Source organism: Nelusetta ayraudi, unplaced genomic scaffold, assembly GCF_046127955.1.
Source record: "Nelusetta ayraudi isolate G7.1 ecotype Tasmania unplaced genomic scaffold, CSIRO-AGI_Nayr_v1 ptg000076l, whole genome shotgun sequence".
Taxonomy (NCBI): domain Eukaryota; kingdom Metazoa; phylum Chordata; class Actinopteri; order Tetraodontiformes; family Monacanthidae; genus Nelusetta; species Nelusetta ayraudi.
Genome location: NW_027466126.1, coordinates 1,442,237 through 1,461,960, shown reverse-complemented (window position 1 = coordinate 1,461,960; position 19,724 = coordinate 1,442,237). Strand labels below are relative to the sequence as shown.

At 44.5% G+C, this 19,724-nt stretch overlaps 2 protein-coding genes across 2 annotated transcripts in view; both read left to right on the top strand.

The window, feature by feature from the left end:
• The first annotated feature begins 4,149 nt into the window (after window positions 1–4,149).
• On the top strand, window positions 4,150–6,146 carry tmem250 (transmembrane protein 250). The gene is made up of 2 exons (XM_076043809.1): window positions 4,150–4,358; window positions 4,823–6,146. Exon 2 carries the CDS (start codon window positions 5,015–5,017, stop codon window positions 5,432–5,434), a length of 420 nt encoding a protein of 139 aa, XP_075899924.1. The 5' UTR covers window positions 4,150–4,358; window positions 4,823–5,014; the 3' UTR covers window positions 5,435–6,146.
• Window positions 6,147–9,687: 3,541 nt separating this feature from the next.
• Window positions 9,688–19,724, top strand: part of nacc2 (NACC family member 2) — a 30,539-nt gene continuing 20,502 nt past the window's right edge. Inside the window, exon 1 of the mRNA XM_076043807.1 lies at window positions 9,688–10,365. The gene's annotated coding sequence lies outside the window, so the exon portion shown is untranslated. The remainder of the gene's footprint in view (window positions 10,366–19,724) is intronic.

Here is a 19,724-nt window from a genome sequence, read left to right as displayed (position 1 = left end):
GATTAGCACAGTCGGGCCCAATCCAGCCGCATATGGCTGAGGGCAGAGGTGGGAAATATAATACAAAAAAAAAACAACCAAAATATGCATGCTATTTAAATATGTTCCAGATTTATGGTTCCTGGTTAACATTTGAATAGGGAGATTGAACTGATAACTAATGATAATAATAATGTACATATCTATATATATGTATCTGTCAGCATTTCTCAGAAGTCTACATCCTGTCAAAGTAAAACGGAAACTGGACCTTCTCCAACATGTTCGACCAAGTGGCTCAGTCTGTCGAGCTTTGTGCCAAACTTAGACATAAAGTCTTGGAATCCTTTCTGCAACAGGAGCAGAATTTAATGACAACAGATGTCTCTACAAGGATTATGAAACGGACGCAGATGTGAGCTCTTAACGTGCCGCTGAAGGAGAGGAGGAGCGAGCGGGGCAAGCTCCGGGTGCTGATTCCGTTAATAATTCAACTTTATATAGCAAAGAAACTCGGCGGCAACTGTCTGACCCAGCTGCCTGCAACATGCACAGTTTTAATTTGTTTAATTGGGTACTTAATTTCTTCTACGAGGCCCCTGGCATCCTCGGCGCACCTCGCCGTCCTGGAAGTAGATCAGAGCCTCTTTCTCGTCCTTAAATTTTATCTGTTTTACTTCATCTTTATGTTTTTCCATGAGCAGTTTAATAACATAAGAAACACGCTCAGTGTAGGATAAGAAACAGAAAACATCATATATAGCACTAATTAAGAAAATTAGATTAAAAAAAAGTAAAAATAGTATATTAGAAAGCTTGGGACAGGTACTTTTAAATAAATGGCCAAAGTTTCACATGACAGGACAAATGGATTTCCATGTTGGAGACCTATTGAGCTGCTTCATAGCAGACACCGGCAAAAAAAAAAGAAGGCTTTGATTAAACTTTCACTAATTAAAGCCACCCTCATCTTATTATCCTCACTAATTGATTTAATTTGTCTGTGCTCAACCATCGGCTATGACCTCTTACTTAGTTAATGAATTAATTGATTTAGCCCAAGTGCTTTTGGAGGAGTCAACGAGGATTTTGACATGTTGCCCCTTTAATCTTTTCATGTCCTCCTTAGCCCAGGAAGGCAATTTGGTGGCAGATGTCTAATTCCTGGTTTTGGGATTCTGTTTTTACTTTCACAAAGTTTTTACTTTGTGCGGCTGTGGTTACAACTTTGCAGAGAATTTTCAATCGTCAAAAAAATAGATAAATAGAAAAACCAAGGATATGACATAGAAATAAAAAAAATATATATATACACATAATATTGCCATAATACATGATTAAAAGTCGTATACATGCTTTACAAGGGCGCTTAGATGCCCAAATCCCTAAATATGCACTTTAATGACATCATCTTTCTTTATAATAGTGCAGTAGAGGAGATTCTTCAGCTTGGCAGGAGAAATGCAGCAACTAAACTTGGCACTACTGAGAGACATTTGCATCTGTGACAGTGCTATATGTGTCCATCAATCAATGGATGCAATTTGGTGCTGGAATGGGTTCAAACGTGTCTGCACATGACAGGAGGGGGCGATAGCTTGGTGCCATGTGCTTGGATTTGTTGTTCCCCTCAGCAGCCGCTTTTATAGACATGCAGTAAAATCTGAACCAACAGCTCCCTCTAGTGGTTTACACGTAAGTGAATAAGTGCTGTCCGCAGTGACTCAAATAAAAGCAAGTCTTACCGTAGAGTGATGCGTGAGTTTCCCTCAATGGAGTACCTGGAACAGAAAATCAAATCCACTTGTATTTATTTTCTGTGACTGCAGAGCAACCTGAAAAGCTATTTCCTAACAACTTTCCTGTAATGTAATAATGAAAGGAAACTTTTTCAAGGGGCTAAGTGAAATTAAAATCTTAATTGAGGCTAGAGGCGGCAAAAAGATTGTGTTAAAATTATAGGCCGGAACAAAGTTACAGGGAAACACGCGTGTTGAACCCTGGGCAAAATTTGCAAGCCACAGTAACAACATTGATAAGGTGAGTTGAGGCAGGGGCAAGAAGTTTAAATAATGAATGGAGGTCCTTTTTTCCCCCATCGAACTAAGGACATTCTGTCCTAATTCTGAGCATTTAACAACCTGAACGTAACAGTGCAGTGGTTTTTCGTGGCGGCTTATGCAATATTGAACAATTCTGAGAACATTGGGGTGCACTGATTGGAGATAAATTTGCGCTGCTTGAGGCTTTACAAGCACAGTTAAATGACTGAGAGTGAGGCCTTTCTTCTCACTCTTTGTGTGGCCACTGCAGACTTTAGCCATCACATTATGGAGCCATGACACATCTTTACCAGACTCATTGTTGTGCATGGGAACTTATTTACTCCTTGCGAAAGCTTTACGCATGACTCATTAAATATTACCAGGGTTTGTGTTTTTTCTGATGTTGCATAAAGGTGCCCTTAAATTACCTATTGCATGCTGCATGCAATACGTTTATATTGCATGCAGTGTAAATATATTGCATGCAATATATATGTAATGCACTCAGCATATACTTTTAACAAGGGGAGCATCTGGTTTATTGCCACGTGCTGCCGTCTGGTTCACTGACAGACAGCTGAGACGTAATCATTCGGCTGATCCACAAATCAGCCTGATGAAGGTTACTGGATATAAACGAGGGGAGTTGGGGGGGGGGGGTCCAAACCAGGACCACATACTCTACAGTTGGGTTGCTCGAGGTTAGAGGTGCAATTATTTAGGGACAATCCTTAAGAATGTGTCTCTCAAAGTATCCACAGCGGTGGATACTTTGTACTGTGGATACTTTGTAGCGAATAGACACGCACAAGCTTAAATAACCAGAAAGACTGCATGTGACTCGAGTGTAGCAACTGAATGTTGCACTTTGAAAGGCCAGCATGTAATATACAGCACCATCATGTGATAAAAAGAAGAAAGCCATGAAATGTTGATTCTCTATTATATAGGTCAAGCTTGTGTTATTTAAAGCTATCAAACAATTAGCTTTAAAAAAAAAAAAAAAAAAAAACTACACTCTTTATTATTTTTATCTGTGTGAATGTGCTTGAGTGGTTTTCTTTTTAAGCTGTGTTGAAGACAGATTTCTTTTTGTTTTTTTTGTTTTTTACTGAAAACAAACAATAAAGTTCTATCTATCTATCTATCTTAGCTTAGCCATTTCAATCGTTTTTTGTTGTTCTTCTTCTACCTCCTCAAATGAATATACAACAAATTAAAATCAAACAAATGTAAATAAACCACTACATCCCAGTAAAGCCTAGGCTAAATATGAATTTGATTTATTTTTTTTTAATACTTAAAAAGAAAACCTGGCAAATGTTTTAGTTCATCAAGCATAAAACACTCTCAGTCATTTCGCTGTGAACGTCGCCTTCTTTTGAACCACGTACTTGGGTAAATGTGCGGTTTGTAATTTTCCTCAGGGGTCGTTCTCAGAAAGCTTGCTTTCATTCACTGGAAAATATACACCAAACGGTTGTGCACTGACTTTAAAGGACATTTGACGCACTTGTGCAAACTGATCATCTGACTTGAATTCCCCGGCATGAACTCTGTGCCACAGTGAGCACTGCCACTTATTGTGCCTCCGGTGCACTTCCGCTTTACGAAGACGGCTTCTGAACGACTCGAATATGTTACGACACGGCAAACCGTTAGCGTGAAATGTTTTTCGCCGTGGTCAGTAGATGTCATATAAACATACATACCATATAATATATGGCATATATTAAGACGCCGACTCCAGCCGTTGTGTGAGCATTGAATGCGTCCACCTTCCGCCTGCCGTTTTCTCTCCGTGTGGTCAAGCGTCCACCACCGTGACGCCGTGAAACTTTTATCATTCATTTTGATTGATTGCCGCGTGATATTTAAAGCAACAAGGGGCGGGAAAGGAAAGGGTGTCTCGCTACGGCGATAGTTAATTCATTATTCCAAACGTTACTCGTTCCAAAACAAGCAGATTTTACGGATTGTAAAGGCTTTTCATCACCATGGCACAAAAATATGTACGGGAGAATCGTCAGAATGATGGAATCCGACAGCCCCGGGTTGTTGTTGGGTTTTGTTTTGTTTTTGTTTTGTTTTTTTTTTTAGCGTTCATAGGTAGAGCGTCGTAAAACAATACCGTTTCTTTTACGACACCGCGCGACGTAAACAGCGGCGTTTCGCGGCAGTTGACGGAAGTAGCTGCGTTTCTGGCCAGCGGTGCGACGCAGAGAGAAGGGATATTTTATATAAAATCCGGCAATAACTGTGACCACAGTGAGAACCCGTCGCACTGTCGTGTCGTAACATCCACGCACTCGCATTCTCGTCCCTCCGCTGCCGGTGAGTTCTCGCATTGTCCAGGCAAAATAAAATGAAATCTCGTGTGCGCACCGTTACTAGCTTTCAACCCGTCACTAATTCAGTGTAACACTGTGCTGAGGCGGCTCGGGTTTTTTTGTTTTTTTTTTTTTGTTAGTTTTTTTTTTTAATCTGCTCGTGAGATCTTAATTGCGCCTACACGGCCACTCATGACAAGATTCCAACTCACGGAAAAAGGGCTTTTCTGGGTAAGAGATGCTAGCAAAGATGTAGCTTTTAGATCATGTAAAGCCCCCTGGATATCTCCCTTTGTAAGATGCACTCATACTTTGTCATTGTCTCTTAGCATCTCGTCTGCAGGATCACAAAAAATGCACGTGCAAAATATTTATTCAACGTGTTATCTTTTCTCAGAATCTTGTCTGCATGCATTTGCAGTGCATTTCAGTGACTGCAGTGGTGTGATCTCCATTATCTCTTTGCAGAATCTTGTTACACTGGAAGAGGAAAAGAAACCGTCTTGGGTGAAACTTGGTGGAAGCCATCTCCTAGCAAGTGGATCCAGGTCGAGCCAGATGGTCCAAGCAAATGATGCGAGCTGCCTCCCAAGAAGCAGCACTGGTAGAGGACGACACCAGTAACCCCAGTGCACCGTGCCGGGCTCCAGTAGCCCACCCATGCCTGTGATCCCCATCCCACGGCGGGTGCGCAGCTTCCATGGCCCCCACACGACCTGCATGCACTCGGCCTGCGGATCGACGCACACTTCCAAGCTCGTGCGCACCAAGTACAACAACTTTGACCTGTACCTGCGCTCGCGCTGCATGTACAGCTTCCTCCGCTTCCTGCTCTACTTTGGCTGCAGCCTGTTGACCTCCTTGCTCTGGGTGGCGCTCTCCGCTCTCTTCTTTCTGCAGTACGTCAGCGTGCGCGTGCTCCTGAGGCTGCAGTACAAGCTGTCCGTTATCCTGCTGCTGTTGGGTCACAGGCGCCTGGATTTTGGGGTCTTGAATGACCTGATCATCTACAGCATGCAGATCACCATGTTCCTGGTCGGAGGCCTAGGCTGGTGCTTCATGGTGTTTGTGGACATGTAGTTGCTATGAAACCTCGTGTGGATGGATCTGAATGTAACTTATTCTGTTGTTTTGTGACAACATACTCTCTGTGTGGCCCTTTGCGCAGGCTAAAAACACCTTTTTTGACGACACCATTTATCGTATTTGGTGAGTCCAAAAGTCTGCGTAACATCTGCGTACAGTTTAAAGAGTTTGATTTTGTACTAACAAGATGTGCACAGCAACTCGTTGGCTATCAAAAGTGGGGCACGAGGTCACTGACAGTCATGACTGTAGTGGAGTTGTTATGATTCATGAAGCGGTTTTATCAAACTTTAAAGGATGCCTACATGGGAAATGGGTTTGTTACAAACAGCCTGGTGTCAAAGTTAATGTTGCATGGTAGAGTCATAAAATGCATTACAAATGTGGATCATGGCTGGATGACGCAGGGCTGTCAGTGGTGCCAAACATGATTTTTTTTTTTTTTTTTTTTCAAGGTCAGGATCATTTGAGTAACATCCTGTAAGTGCAATCTCACATCAAGATGGAGGCGATTCTGGTTTTCAGTAACTTGTGGTGGATGAAGTGACCAAAAAAAAAAAAAAAACATGTTCTTGCCAGTGTGGTGCTTTTGTGGGGCAAAAGAGTAGAACTTGTCAAACCGTGTTATAAGTGACGAACATCTAATGTTTTGTAAAGCCGTGAAATAAACATTTTTTTCTGCTGATGAACCGTTAATGGCTTCCCAGATGCACGGCCTGAGTGAGTGTGTTTACTGTGTTGGTGACACCCATGGCATGCCTCTGGCAGTGTCATAAGAGTGTGCGATAGTTCAAATCGAGAACATCTTTGGGTCAAGTGCTCCATCAAGACGAGAGCCGCTCTGACAAACTTCTCTGTTTAGCTTCCTCAAGCACGCAAGCAGCCCGCTACGGCTCAGTCGCGGCGCTCCCGAGAAGCACAACAATGACGGTGGCTGTGTTCCAATGACCTTAAATAGCCTCATTTCCACATGGCACGAGGAGTGATGCTAACACGAACTAACAAGGTCGTGGATGATGAGGTTATTTACTCAGGTAATGAATCTAATTTCATTACTTTAACTGGAATAATGCCTTTTCAAGCTGCTCTGCAATTCTGCTGAACTAACTTCAGAAGAATTTCCACCCTAGAACTTTAGGCCTTCAATTATAACAGCTTTTTTTAATTCTACATGGAATTCACTCATGCGGACTTGACAGAATAATTAATAATTTGCATGACAATTTCAGTGCTATTTTTTTAATTGCTTTCGTTGCACATGGTTTCAAAAAAAATTGTAATACAATATACCTCTTAAGTGACTGAATGTCTAACGCTTGGCCTTCTTGATGTGTTCCTGCATCAAGTAGCCCATATTTACATACAATTTTTGTGCATATAGAATATCATCTAGATGAAACCACTTACCTAGAATGTAAAATACATTTGATCTAGTGCTTGTTTAAAAAAAAAAACATAACCAACTCAGATTATCAGTTGTATACAGTGTCACAGTATTATACAAGTCGATCCCTTTTTTTTAATTAAATAATTTACATAACTAATATAACCACATTAAGCACATTTTATGAAAATATTGAATATTCTTAGATGTCCAGGGAAACAACTTTGCTGATAGAGCTCAACTTTTGGCTGCGAAGACGGCATCCTCAGTGCTTCACACCGTGTTGGCTTTTTCCAAAAAGTTTGACCTCAGCCAAACTTACTCATCAGCACTCGTCGTGGATACCTGGCAAAAAAAAGATGCATTGAACTGCCATCTCAGAGGGAACGTTCAACTCGGTGGCTGCTGGCTTGGCTGAGACACACTTGAGGCTGACATGGCTGCAGATGGATAATCAGGGCGCAACAATAAGCTTTTGTTCTGCCTGAGCAACACATCATATGCCTCATGCTCTGAGCCGGGCCCAGTTTCACCACAGCGGGGCTTGGAGAACATGAAGTGCCTTGTGATGCCAATGTCATGCAATAGGTAGGCTTGACGGTGAAGTCACTGCACGTTACTTGAACTCACTTCTTCTTTCTGTTTGTGAGGCTGTAGCCTGCTTAGTCTGAATGGCTTGCCCTTAATCTAGCCTGTCCTTAGATCAACAATGACACCTAAGATGGCACTGTTGTTCAGTTCCTTAAAAGCCACAATTATTTTTGAAAAAGAAAAATGCACAGGGAAGTGTCACAGTCATTTTTCATGATATTGGTATGTATCATCTAAAAGGAAAGACCTTTAATTTTCTTGCAAACATAAAGGAGTTTCAATGTGTACTATGGTGTAGAATGTAGTTTGTGGTCTCACCAGTCACCACAGACACATGACGGTCTTAACAGGAATTTCTTTCGTGGCTGCACATAAACACGTCATGAACAATGAGACAACTGTACACTAAATGTCCTCAATGCCCTGCAAGCAAAAACAGCTGGATTACTGAGGTGAAATTCTCACCACGGTACGGTTTAATGTAATTCTGTCTTAAATGTAACTCAAATTGCTAGTATGCTTTTACTGACATTGGCCTTTGGAACGTTTTAACTTGTTTCTCTGTGTGTCTTCCAGATAAATCTCTCAAAGCTACAGCTGAAGATGATAAAGGCTGACCAATCTAATTCGCCAACCAAAGTGAAATCCATTTATTCTTTTTGTGTCGTTCCTCACGTCTACGTGGTAGTTTGTATTCAAACTTGTTGCGTAAGGAAGTAAAAATTGATTTTCATACGCAACATCAGTCATATTTAAACATGTAGGCCAGTTCTGATGAGAGATGTCGATTTTGCAACATAGTTACGAGGGGTAAGCAAGATCGTGAGCAAACCAGCCCTCAGGAAACACCTTTTTGCTTTTCAGAGAACAATTTGCATCAAGAATAGAAAGTGAGATCACACCCATGTTTAGGTGTGCAAATATCTTCACCAATCTTTTGTGAGAGTAACTCTTCACCGGCATCCGCAAAATGTCCTATGTCAAACACTGGTGGATGCTGACAATAACGTGTATGGGAGCCTAAGTTATAAGTACATAAGATATACCAAGAGGGACGTCCTCTGGCTGCAGTATTATGTACTTACTCGGTCACTTGACATTGTCCACAAAATGTGTATGGTCACATTATATCCTTGTTTGCACAGCGGCGGTTCAGTGCTCACGACACTGGAGGCTGTGGAGGAGCCAGTTTGTTGCGGTGTCACACTGTGCAAAGCTGCAAGATATGATGGTAAAGTAATATTGCATACGGCACCTTTAAACAAAATCAAGGGTCCTATATTGTGTCCTATTATTGTGTAAACACACACTAGTGTGTGTATACTATACATACATACAACAAATAACGTTACTTGTTTTGTTTGAGGTGATCCAAATGCAATGGGGTCACCACAGTCCATGTACCTGACAGAAAAGTACTCAAAAAAAAAAAAAAAAAAAAAATACAGGCAGCCACCATAACAAAACGTAATGGGTGATGTTTTGTTGGAAACGTGCAGTAGTAAATAAAATAAAAGTACATGTTAAAGAGTTGTTGAAACGTTTCCATGCCTCTCGAAAGGTAAGACACCCGGGAATGTATAAACATTGCTTCGCCGGTCACTTCCTGTTATTCATTCTAGTACTCTGAATCACCAGTGTAAGAAATTTGAAAATATTATGGAAGGGCAAAAGCAGACACACGCACACTCAAGCACACGTACGCACAAACAAGTCACACTGTCTACTTTCCAACTGATTGCGTGCCATGAGTGTGTGCAGCCAAGCGTGGTGAATCACGAGGGTTTAGATGTATGGCTGGAAATGCTTCAATACTACATAGGGAAAATATAATACTAGTAATAAAAAAAAAATAAAAATAAAGTCAATGTAGGTTGAATGTGTGTTTTTTTTTTTTTTTTTTTTTGCGTGTGTGAGAGATGGCACAAGTTGCGGTTGTGTCCGTGCAGAAGTGGACAGAGATGAGGTGAGAAAGTTGAACTGAGGTAACACCGCCAACCGCCAGCCAGCAGTTGGCGCTTAGAATTTAGCGGAACGGCACACATGCGCACCGTGGAGCTTGTCATCACATAAAGGACACGTGAGGTAACCACACATGTAGATGTGATTTAGCGCTGCACGGCACTCCTCTTGCACGCGCTCTCGCTTTCGCTCTAGCTAAAAAAGCTGCATTTCCGCACTGCCACCATCGTGGTTTGAGACCACCTTGCCCACCCACCTTACCTTATCCCGACTATTGCCATTGCGACTAATATTATTATGCACATTTTTTCTTTGTGTGTATATTTTTTTTTTTTACAACTCTGCACCTTTAAGCCCGCAGAGTGCACCGAGTTCATGTGTCCGTGAAGGCGGCACGGTATGACCGTAGCAGTGGCGCTGTGAAAACGCAGCAGCGGAATACAGTGCGGACAGTAAAAACCCGGTGGGGTTGGAAGAAGAGGTGGGGGGTGCGGGCGAGAGAAAATGAGAGGAAAGACACGTCTGTGTCTTTAAAAAAAAAAAAAAAAAAAAACCCAAACTCTTTCCCGAGCCGTGCGTGATGTCAGTATGCTCGCAGTCCGTAGGCTATACTGTTCATGTGAGCCGCGTTCACTTCCTGCAAAGCGGGACACGGACGGCGAGCAGCGAGTGGGATAAGCAAGAGATGGGGGCACGAGCGGCCGACGGCAGGACGGCTCTGGTGCTAGACTGAGCCAGCGGGAGGAGGACAGCTTTTTTTTGGTTTAGTTTCTTTCTTTCTTTTTTTTTTTTTTTTTGTAAAGGGGGGCACCGACTATCCAGCCGAACGACCAACCGGAGCCCGATCCCCTCTCCCCAGCCCACTACAGCACGACCACCCCGCAAACTTTACAGGTTCTCCGAAGAGGAGAGAGGAGGAGGTTGGGGAAGCTGCCGCTGCCGCTGCCACATCCACGCCGGCTGACTGCAGCACTTTATGGAAGATCGGGTAAATATACCCACTACCCTCCACTGACCGGTCTGTGTGCGTGTCGGCGGTTTTTGGCGTTCGCACTGTCCGATGTGTATGACGCATAGGTTTTTTTTTTGTTGTTGTTGTTGTTTTTTTTGGGGGGGGGGGGATATGCGTTCCTCTTCCCTCGCCGCTGCTTCTGCCGCTGCTCGGCTTCGAAAACGTGCACCGACATTCCTGCATGAGAGTTTAATTAGATGTATTTCCAAAACAAACCTTCTAACCCCCCACCCCCCCACCCCAGAAAAAAAAAAACCCTCTGAGTTAAACTAAGTTTCAACTTTGACGAATAAGCCCCGGAATGTGATGCGTTCACCGGAGGAGGAGGAGGAGGAGGAGGAGGAATGGGAGGATGGGAAGTGATCCCCCCCCCCGCCCCCAATTCCTCCCTCCCGAGGGGTTTCTTATCAGATGTGAGTATATTTCCCCAAGTGTTTTTGTTTTCCCTTTTCGCCCACGTCTCCTCTCCTCTAACTGTCACTTTTAGCACCTTTACATTGTGCTGCGGTCGCATTGATTGTGGCGGTTTGGTTTGAAGCACCCTTTTTTTTTTTTGGAGCAAAGCGAAGAGCGCTGCCATTAGTGTGAGTGCAGAGAAAAGTGGCATGATATTATATCTCAGTCTTGCGTCACCGCGTGGAGGCTCATGCTGTGTTAAAAAAAAAAAAAAAAAAAAAAAAAAAAAAAAATCCAACCCATAAATGCATCCATTGTGCCGCATGTACTGTGTGCGTGTCGCTGTGCGTCGCGCTGCTTACTCAAAAGGATAGTTTGAGTATTTTTCAGTGTTATTGAATACTCGTCCGTGTGCTGCCTTCTCTCAGAAACCCATCACTATTGCCCCCGTCTTTAAAAATCGATTGGATATCCATTCATTTTCTTTTTATTCCAAAAGTGATTTGTCAAAAGAAGGAGAAAAAAAAAAAAAAAAAAGTGCCTTTGAGCCAAAATTGGCCCAAGAAACTCAACAATAATCATGTTGCATAAATCAATGAAAGACACACTTCACTGCCGCCTCTCCCCCTGCGTGGGCCCTGGCCCTGTTTACCTCACCTGAACCCTACGGAAACCATCTCACTGTACTTTACACCTCACCCCCCCGCCCACCCCCGGTTTGTAGTGTACATTTGGTAGTACTGTGCGGCGGCTAGTCGGGCACGTAGCTCGTGGCAATTTTCTTCATTTCCTGTCACTTTTCCTTCCCTCTCGCGTGCTCTCGTTCTGACTCGCAGACTGCCGCGAAGACGCCTGTGTGGGCTTATTTTCGTCTCCCCTCTCACTCTCTTTCAAGATGACTGAGACACAAAAAATTCCAAATATTTGTAAGTCGCTTGTGGTCTGCACCTTATCTTTTTTTTTCTTCTTTTCTATTAATTTATTTATTTTTTTATTTTTTCCCCAAATGACTCCTGGTGCTGTGGCAGGTGTCGCATGTGCTGCCAGAAGAGGCGAACAATCAGTACAGTTTAGCAGGTCTCGACTCGGGATTTTGCACCTCTGAGTGAGGCCTCGTTCAGTCGTGCTGTAGTCTCGAAAGGGTTTCTTTGTCTCCTCTCTAGAGTTGTACATCGCATGGGAGATAACAGTATATATCGCATTTACCCTTTGAACAATTCACTATGCCTTTAATAGCTACCCATTGACCCTTAAACGCCATGCGGAGGCAACTTTTATGTAGGCAGTTTATCACACACACACACACACCCTCTCAGTACGTGGAAATCAGTTAGAGGTAGCTTTGTTTCGCGCTGCCAGGTTTCTGTGTTCTTCTTGTAACACAACATACATGGAAAATGTGGGACTTTTTTTTTTCCCGCCCCCACCCCCCCCCCACCACCACCCCTCCGCACCCTTTCTCTCCCTAAACAGAGGCCTTCCAACAAGACTCACTCGTCTTTGACTTGGACGGCGGCCAAAGGGTTGTGATGGCTCTCAACAGCTGTATTTGTCTGTGTGTGCGTACGCGTGTTTTGCGTGCGCGCCTGTGCGTGCATGCGCGGCGCGCGCACCCTCTTCCGTGTCCCAGGATGCCCTTCCTCCATAGGCCTCACACTATACGGCATTCCACACGGAGGCCCGCGGCGGCGTGCTCAGCGAGGAGTGTCAAGGAGAGGGGAAACGCCAGCTTCAAACGCAAACGATGCGTTTAGGGGACAGAAATAGGGTGCGAGAGAGGGTGAGACACAAAGGCTGAGAGGGTTGTTTGCCGGAGTGAAAAAGTGTCGTGCCCCTCTGTACTTGTGGTGCAGGAGCAGGGAGCTCAGTGTTGGCCCGACATGTGGGAAAGTAAATATCTTTAGGTAGGCTTTTGCCTGTATAAACTTTCTTTTTTTTTTTTTGCTCAACTTTTTCTTGTTCATGTCGGTTTCCCCTCAGGGCCTGCTGCACTTTTCTTTGTGTTGTATACGTGCAAGCTCATGGGGGAGTGTGTATGACTGAGGTGTGTATGACTTTCCTTTTCCTGAGACAGTAATGACTCATTGCCGATGGTGTGCCGTGCGCCCAGTCACCACCATTATATTCTCATACGTTGGGCTGTTTAGAAGAACAACAGCCCAACAGTTAAATCCCTTAAGATTTGAAAAAAAAAAAAACTGGGGGGGGTGTTGCCAGCTTCTTGTTCAGGCTTGTTGATTGGAAGTTAAACGTGAAGAAATCAAGTTTTTAGGACAAAAAGGTGCAGTACTAAAAATGTTTGTACTTATCCGAAAGAAATATAGAGTCTATAGTTGTCTTAGCTCAGTAGTCATGCGTGTAGGCTGAGGTGTAACTTTCCTGTTAGGGGTTGTTTGCCTGTTGTGCAGTGTAAAAACACAAGTTGCAACGTTTCTCCAGATTATTCATTGGGGGCAAGTTAGAGTTTACCTTTACTTTATTGCTCTGACTTGTGATGGCAATGTTGTAAAAAAAAAAAAAAAAGCATAAATACAAAGATAGATAATGTATAATTGTGTTTTAAACTTATGGACGTATGTCACTGTGGTGTGAAATTTAAATGTGTTTTATTCAGAGTAAATTCTATTTTCAATTTTTAACCCCCCCCCTTCTGCTCTGGAGCTCGGGCGCTAATTGACTGCGTAGGTCTCAAGGCGGTCTCTGAGGGTCAGACAATTAAAATCTCCTCGCAACAAATTATCCTTACAAATTGTAGTTAACTGCTTCCAGGTTTGCACGCTATCGGTTTTGTTTGGCCAACGCGTAAACTTCTTGCCGTGTAGTTTTGACTCTTGTGGTTTTTGTCATGGCAGAAAACATCTTAACTATGTAGCAGAGAGGCTGGCAAGAAAGAATAGTGGGGGGGCGGGGGGAGGAGGGGAGTATCTTGATGGGCTTGTCTGTGGAAGAGTGGGTTAAGTATATGTCTGTGGAGTGATCTGTAGAATTTCCAAAGCGAAGCCCTGTCACAGCGGGAGGAAGTGAAACCAAACTCCATGTGCGTTCCCAACCTTTCACGAGCAGTTGATCCAATTGGATTCTGTAATCGTGTGTAAAATGTGACCTCGGACTTTGATGAACTAAATTGCAAATTTCTAATGTTTGGTTCTTCCTGTAAACACACAAGCTACTCACAGAGCTGGTGGGCAGAGAGAATTTTGTTTTGTCTGGTCTGTAGGTAAATCATACCTCAAATATTCCAACACCACATGAGGTGAAAAACAGGCCAGGCTAGCTGCGTTACTACAATAGCAGTGGTGTTCCTCCGTTTAAACTTTATACGACAGAAATATTAAACGTACGACACACTGCTTTTTTTTAGTGTTTCTGTGCCTTGCTGCTGGTAAACCTGACCAGGGAATTGATCGGAAGTCGAAGGAAATGGAACAAAATTTCAGCGTAATACCGTGATCCTTGTACGCTAGGTGGAATGTTTTTGTGATGTTTTGGATTCCTCTAATGTATTCCTCTGGTAAGGAGCTTATTAAAATGTGTTTGTGAAAGGGAGGCTAAACTTAAACCTCCAGTTGGAACAAGAAGTTTTGTCACTTAGCCTGGCTAAAGGCTTTCTGCTGGTTTGTGGGTCGACATTAGCCAAACCACCAGACCACTCGCCAGATTGTGTTGTCCAGTGAGACAAGTCCTCTCCAACATTCTTTCTTATTTTGTTGTCGAAACGCTGCACAGTTTCAGCAACTGTCCCGTACATGCGAGTCTCTATAGCAGTACCCAGGTACGCCACAACTTCCTGTTTGTCTTCATTGTCTTTTTGGTGGCCTTTCAAGGACGGCAACTGTGTCCGGGTTTAAATCCGATCAAAGAGGAAGACGACTGTTTACGGAATCCAGTGCAGTTTCCAGTGGGAGGATGTTCGGATGGATAAGTTAGACCTAGCTGCCTGTCATTCAAGGATACACATTACTGGCTACTTGTTGGAATTTGGTGTAGTTACGCTGGTGTAGCTGTAGCTAGCTGTTGAGAAGTTTGTCCGACTTCTCTGCGCCTCGTGCGTAGGAAGTCGCGTAGGGGGGTTTTACAGGCATCAGAGGTAATTGGCAACCCAGTGAAGAAATGGCTGGCTAGTTCCCGGAATTTCCACTGTGTATATAATTTTGGGGGTGTCTTGCTTTAGGGTCTGCTTTACCTTTTGCTACTTGCGCCCACGTTCAGAAAATCAGCGACACACATGTGAGTTTCAGAACTTGTAAATGATGCCTTGCACATTGACCTGGGGGGTCTTTTTGCATGGTGAATAACGTTGCCATTGACATCAGATTTCTAATGCCATGTAGTTTTCTGTAATTGCGCCAGAAACACACACACACACACACACACATTTATATTCCATTTCTGTACATGCTGAGCGGCCAAGAAGGGAAAAGAGGATCAGCCAAAAGCCGTTTGGAATCTTGAAACGGGGCTGATTTGCGATGCTGTGGCTGGCCGTTTCGCTTTTCAGGAAGCCTTCCAAGGAATTCAGACAATGAACAGTAAACATAGCATGTTCCCCCCAGAACAATTCCGCATTAGAGCTCAATACCTCATGTCTCCTTTTATTTTTTATTTATTTAGTTGTTTTTCCTTCTCCTGTAAAAAAGAAAGGATACCTAATCGCCAGCCCCCGCACCATGGCGGAATATTGCGGATAACTCTGGCCGCGACGTTTCGTGTTCTCCGTGTATGTACTGTACTTACACTTGACAAGAAGCTCTCGCAAACTGGCAAAATGTGCAGAAACCCCCCCTCCTCTCTTCCCCTCCCTCTCCCTCCCTCTCTCTCTCTCTCTCTGCGTCTCAGAGAGATTTCTGGTAAGTGACATGTTTGGCTGCTGGCATAATGCCTAGCAAGATCACATGGCATGAATGTCGTGCCTGTGTTTGTGCGAGAGTGCGTGCGTGCGTGCTCACACGCATGCAACTGTGTGTGTGTGTGCGTGAGCGCGCACGCGACTGTGTGTCTGCGTGTGTGTGTGTGTGTGTGTGTATGTGTGTGTCTCTGTACATTTGTGCCTGCGCAAGAGAAGAAAAGAAAGGGAGCTCGTGCACATTTGATTGTTCCAAGTATTTCCAGCGTGAATAGGAGCACGTAGCCATGGCAGAGAACTACACAGCGCTGCCGAGAAAAGTATGACGAGGACGTGTTTGTGACACAGTCATGAGATCCCGCTGCCCGAGCGGGATGAAATTAGATTTTTGCACAATAAAACTTATAGTCAAAGCCATTTTGTCTCATGCCACGGTATTTGTGACGGCGGCGGAGCATTTTAAAAATGTATGAGGGCTTTGTCGCCTTATAGAGAGCCTTTCTTTTTTCCCCCCTCCCAGCGTGTTCATTTAATATGCATTAGAGGGATTTCTGAACAACGCTTTAAAGGGATTTTTTTGAACTTGAAGGCCCCAGTCTGAAAGTGTTATATCAACACGAGAGGCCAGATGAAACGTATGTGTGTGGTTTTTATTTAAGTTGGATGAAGCCGCTAAAAATAAACGTTCGCTAATATTAGCCGTCGCTACCGACACGTACCTACAGTGAGATCCAGATCTGCTCAAGGTTTCCTCCTTTTTACCCTGACACTGTTGGCAATTTACTCTCTTGCCGTTAGCTGCTACTAAATCGTCCACGCCGCTCCTTCATGCGAGCTTTGTCTTAGGCGCCGTGCCCGCGCCGCGTCTAGCTAGCATTCTAAGTAGGGCAACAGTCATACATTTAATTTACAGTGCTCCAAAGCTCATGATCGCGAGGTCGCTGCTATTTCCTTAAATGTCTGGGCCTCAATCAACCCCTTTTAAGGTCAGCTGTCTTTTGCGAACGCCTCGGTCCACCTCTGAAGACACGAGTCCGGGGAGGTTAGAACAATCCCTCCCCTGATCCCCCGGTGAGGGGACATTAGATTTTGCTGTGAAAGTCAAACCTATAATTCTGCGGATGACGCATGCAGACGTGCACAAATACACATACACATAAATAAACCTCACGAAAACTGTGCAGACACACACACACACACACACACACACACACACACACACACACACACACACACACACATTTACTCAGAAGTAGACTGAGGGAGAGGGAGCTGAACACTGCAGATGGCATTTATCTTTGCAGCCCACCTCAATTTTCCATGCTCTCTCTCTCTTTCTTTTTTTCTTTGTTGCCGTACACTTTACATAATGAAATTGCAGCAAACTTCAAACCTTTTCTCAGGAGTCCTGCCGGTAAACAAAGCCGCTAATTAGCGCATAAGATAATAAGCGGGGAGAGTAAATGGGCTAAACCCCCCTGCATGTGCTCTTCATGTCCAAACGGCCTCAGACTGTCGAGCTGCTCAGTGGAAAAAGACCAGAACTCTGAGGCAGGTCGCTTTTCTCTGCAAACCGTGTGCCTGCACACCATCGCCACCGCCACCGCCACCACCTTCTCCAGCTCAGCTGCTGAGTTAGCAAATGCTGCTAAATCAGAACGGTACCTACTCAACGCTTTTATTGAAATGATGTTGCGGTTATCCAGCCGGCAACAATCAATTTCAGCATTCTCAGATAAGAGAAACAACGGAAAAGAAATTCAATGATTGACCGATTTATATTTTTTAATGCGTAATATATAGATTAAAAAGTTCAATACCGCCATCGGAGCGCGTGCTCAGAATCCAACACAATGAAGAGTAGCAAATAAAAGTTTTAAAATGCACTGCGTAAGGGCCTCGTTCACGTCTATGAAGTCACTCAGCGGAGGTTAAACCCGACCGATTGCCTTTCTTGTTAAAAAGAAAATAAGTTTATTTTCTTTCATTGCCTCCGGGGCACATTGATCATGCGTGCAACAAATATCCACTGTCAGAGCTGCCTACGTTCTGGTTTGGTCTCAGATAAATTGAATTGGTGTAAAGGGATTTAAATCGATTTTTACTTTTCTCGACTCTGCGACATCATGTGACAAAAAAGATGATCTGGTTCACTTTTTATTTTATTTTTTTTCCCTTTTTTGAGAGGGCTTGTGATGTTCAGAGCGACGCATTCGCCGCCTCAGATACACTCTGTTCTCAAACAGAAGCGTATGGTGGAATATATTGTGGGGCCAACCCTGCATCACATGGTGCCTAATTCCACAGTTTAGCAACTTAAAAGCGCTTTGTAGAGTGTGCACGACAAAAAAGGTAGTTCTCACAATCTGCCTCTGGTGACGCCTGGCCCCAGGTTCGTGGCGGCACCTCATTTTCGTCCCTTTCCAAACATGCAGGGTTTTCAACAGGGCGTCCAATTTAGCAGGAGGCCGTGAACAGAGGGCTAAACATGATGGAGACGTAAAGTTTTCTGAGTAATTCATTGCCCAAGGCTGCTCCACTGGCGTCTACGATGAATATAAAGAACCATTCCTCTCCTATATAAAGTGGGATCATCACTATCAAAAGCCCAGTGTTTATTTAGGTCATGTTTCCATACCGGCCCTCCGCCTGCAGATTGTTCAGCAGCCTTGTCACACCTGGGCCGACATTTTGGAAGTGGCGGCGCTAGGAGCCCAGCCGCTCGTGCGCGTCCTCCCTCGGCCTACGTGCTGTTTACCCAGCGACGACCGTTATAGCCGCAGCACCTTTGCTCGGGAACATGCAACAGCGAGAGCACCCTAAAGTCATGCGAGTGTGGATTACAGCCCAGTTCCTGGAAATGCTCTGTATCTGCCGTGAGCACTGCTGGCTTTGACTCCACTGTGTGCGTGCGTGTGTGTGTGTGTGTGTGTGTGTGTGTGTGTGTGTGCGTATCCGTGTGTCTATGCTGATTTTGTGGAACCACCAACATTTCTGCTGGCAGACGGTTTTGCCTGTCTTCGTGCCGTTTGCTCAACTCGTGAACATGAAACGATCTGCGTTTCGTCAGCGGTGCCTCTCTCTCTCTCTCTCTCTCTCTCTTTCTCTCTCTCTCTCCCTCTCTCTCCCACCCTCTCCCTATCTCGCTATCTCTCTCGTCCCCTCTCCCTCGCTGGCATTGCACCAGTGCGATGAGGTTAGCTGAGGTAACGAGTCATTTGAGCACATGTATGTGTGCCGCTGCTGACTTTAAAGATTCTGGGGTCAAGTGTGTGTGTGTGTGTGTGTGTGTGTGTGTGTGTGTGTGTGTGTGTGTGTGGGCTCGTGTTTGAGAGCAGGTTTACTGGTGTGCACCTAAAATAAACATGTGCAGTTTGACCGAATCGCCTTCTGCTGTTGCGTTTCCGCACTGTAACACAAGTTGTGAGTATTTGGGGGTTTTGGTGAGAAAACCTGAACGGCGACGAGGCGTTTGCGTCAAGTCACCCGGTCGTGATATCCAAATGCGATTCACTTCCCCACTCCAATCAGACGCCACTAGCCACCCCTCACACACACACACACACACACACACACACACATCCTCACCCCCTGCCAAAAAAAAAGTGCTGCAGCCCTTTTAATGAACGCCACTGTCGGCCTGTACATCTCTGCGTGGGTTGTGCGTTTGTGCACGGCAGTCTGCAGACAGTAGGGCACTGATGCTGAAAGATGTGTCCTCATTTTTTTTTTTTTTTTTTTGTGTCCAGTGTGTGCGTGCGTGTGTTGCGCCGAGCTCCTGCTCTGATGTCACGCATGTGTCACTGCCATGCACTGGGCCCTGTAACGGCTGCGCGGGACGATCAAAATGGCACGTCGAGTCGCTCCGTGTCTCCGGCTCCTCCTCGGGAACGCTGCTGTGCCACTGTCCTGCTGTCACTCAGAGGGTTTTTTTCTTTTTTTTTAAGTGGTGCTTTGTGCCTCCAGAAGCTCCTTCTACTGGTGCCCGCATCCTTTAAAAAAAAACAACAACAACATTTTTTTTCCTACATTTCTGCTTCCACACTTAAAGTGTGCGTTAAATCCCATTTTACACCTTGCCACAACCATTTAGACC

What these genes read in the sequence shown, in the direction of transcription:
- tmem250 (XM_076043809.1), top strand. Translation starts at nt 5,015, where the DNA reads ATGCCTGTGATCCCCATCCCACGGCGGGTGCGCAGCTTCCATGGCCCC.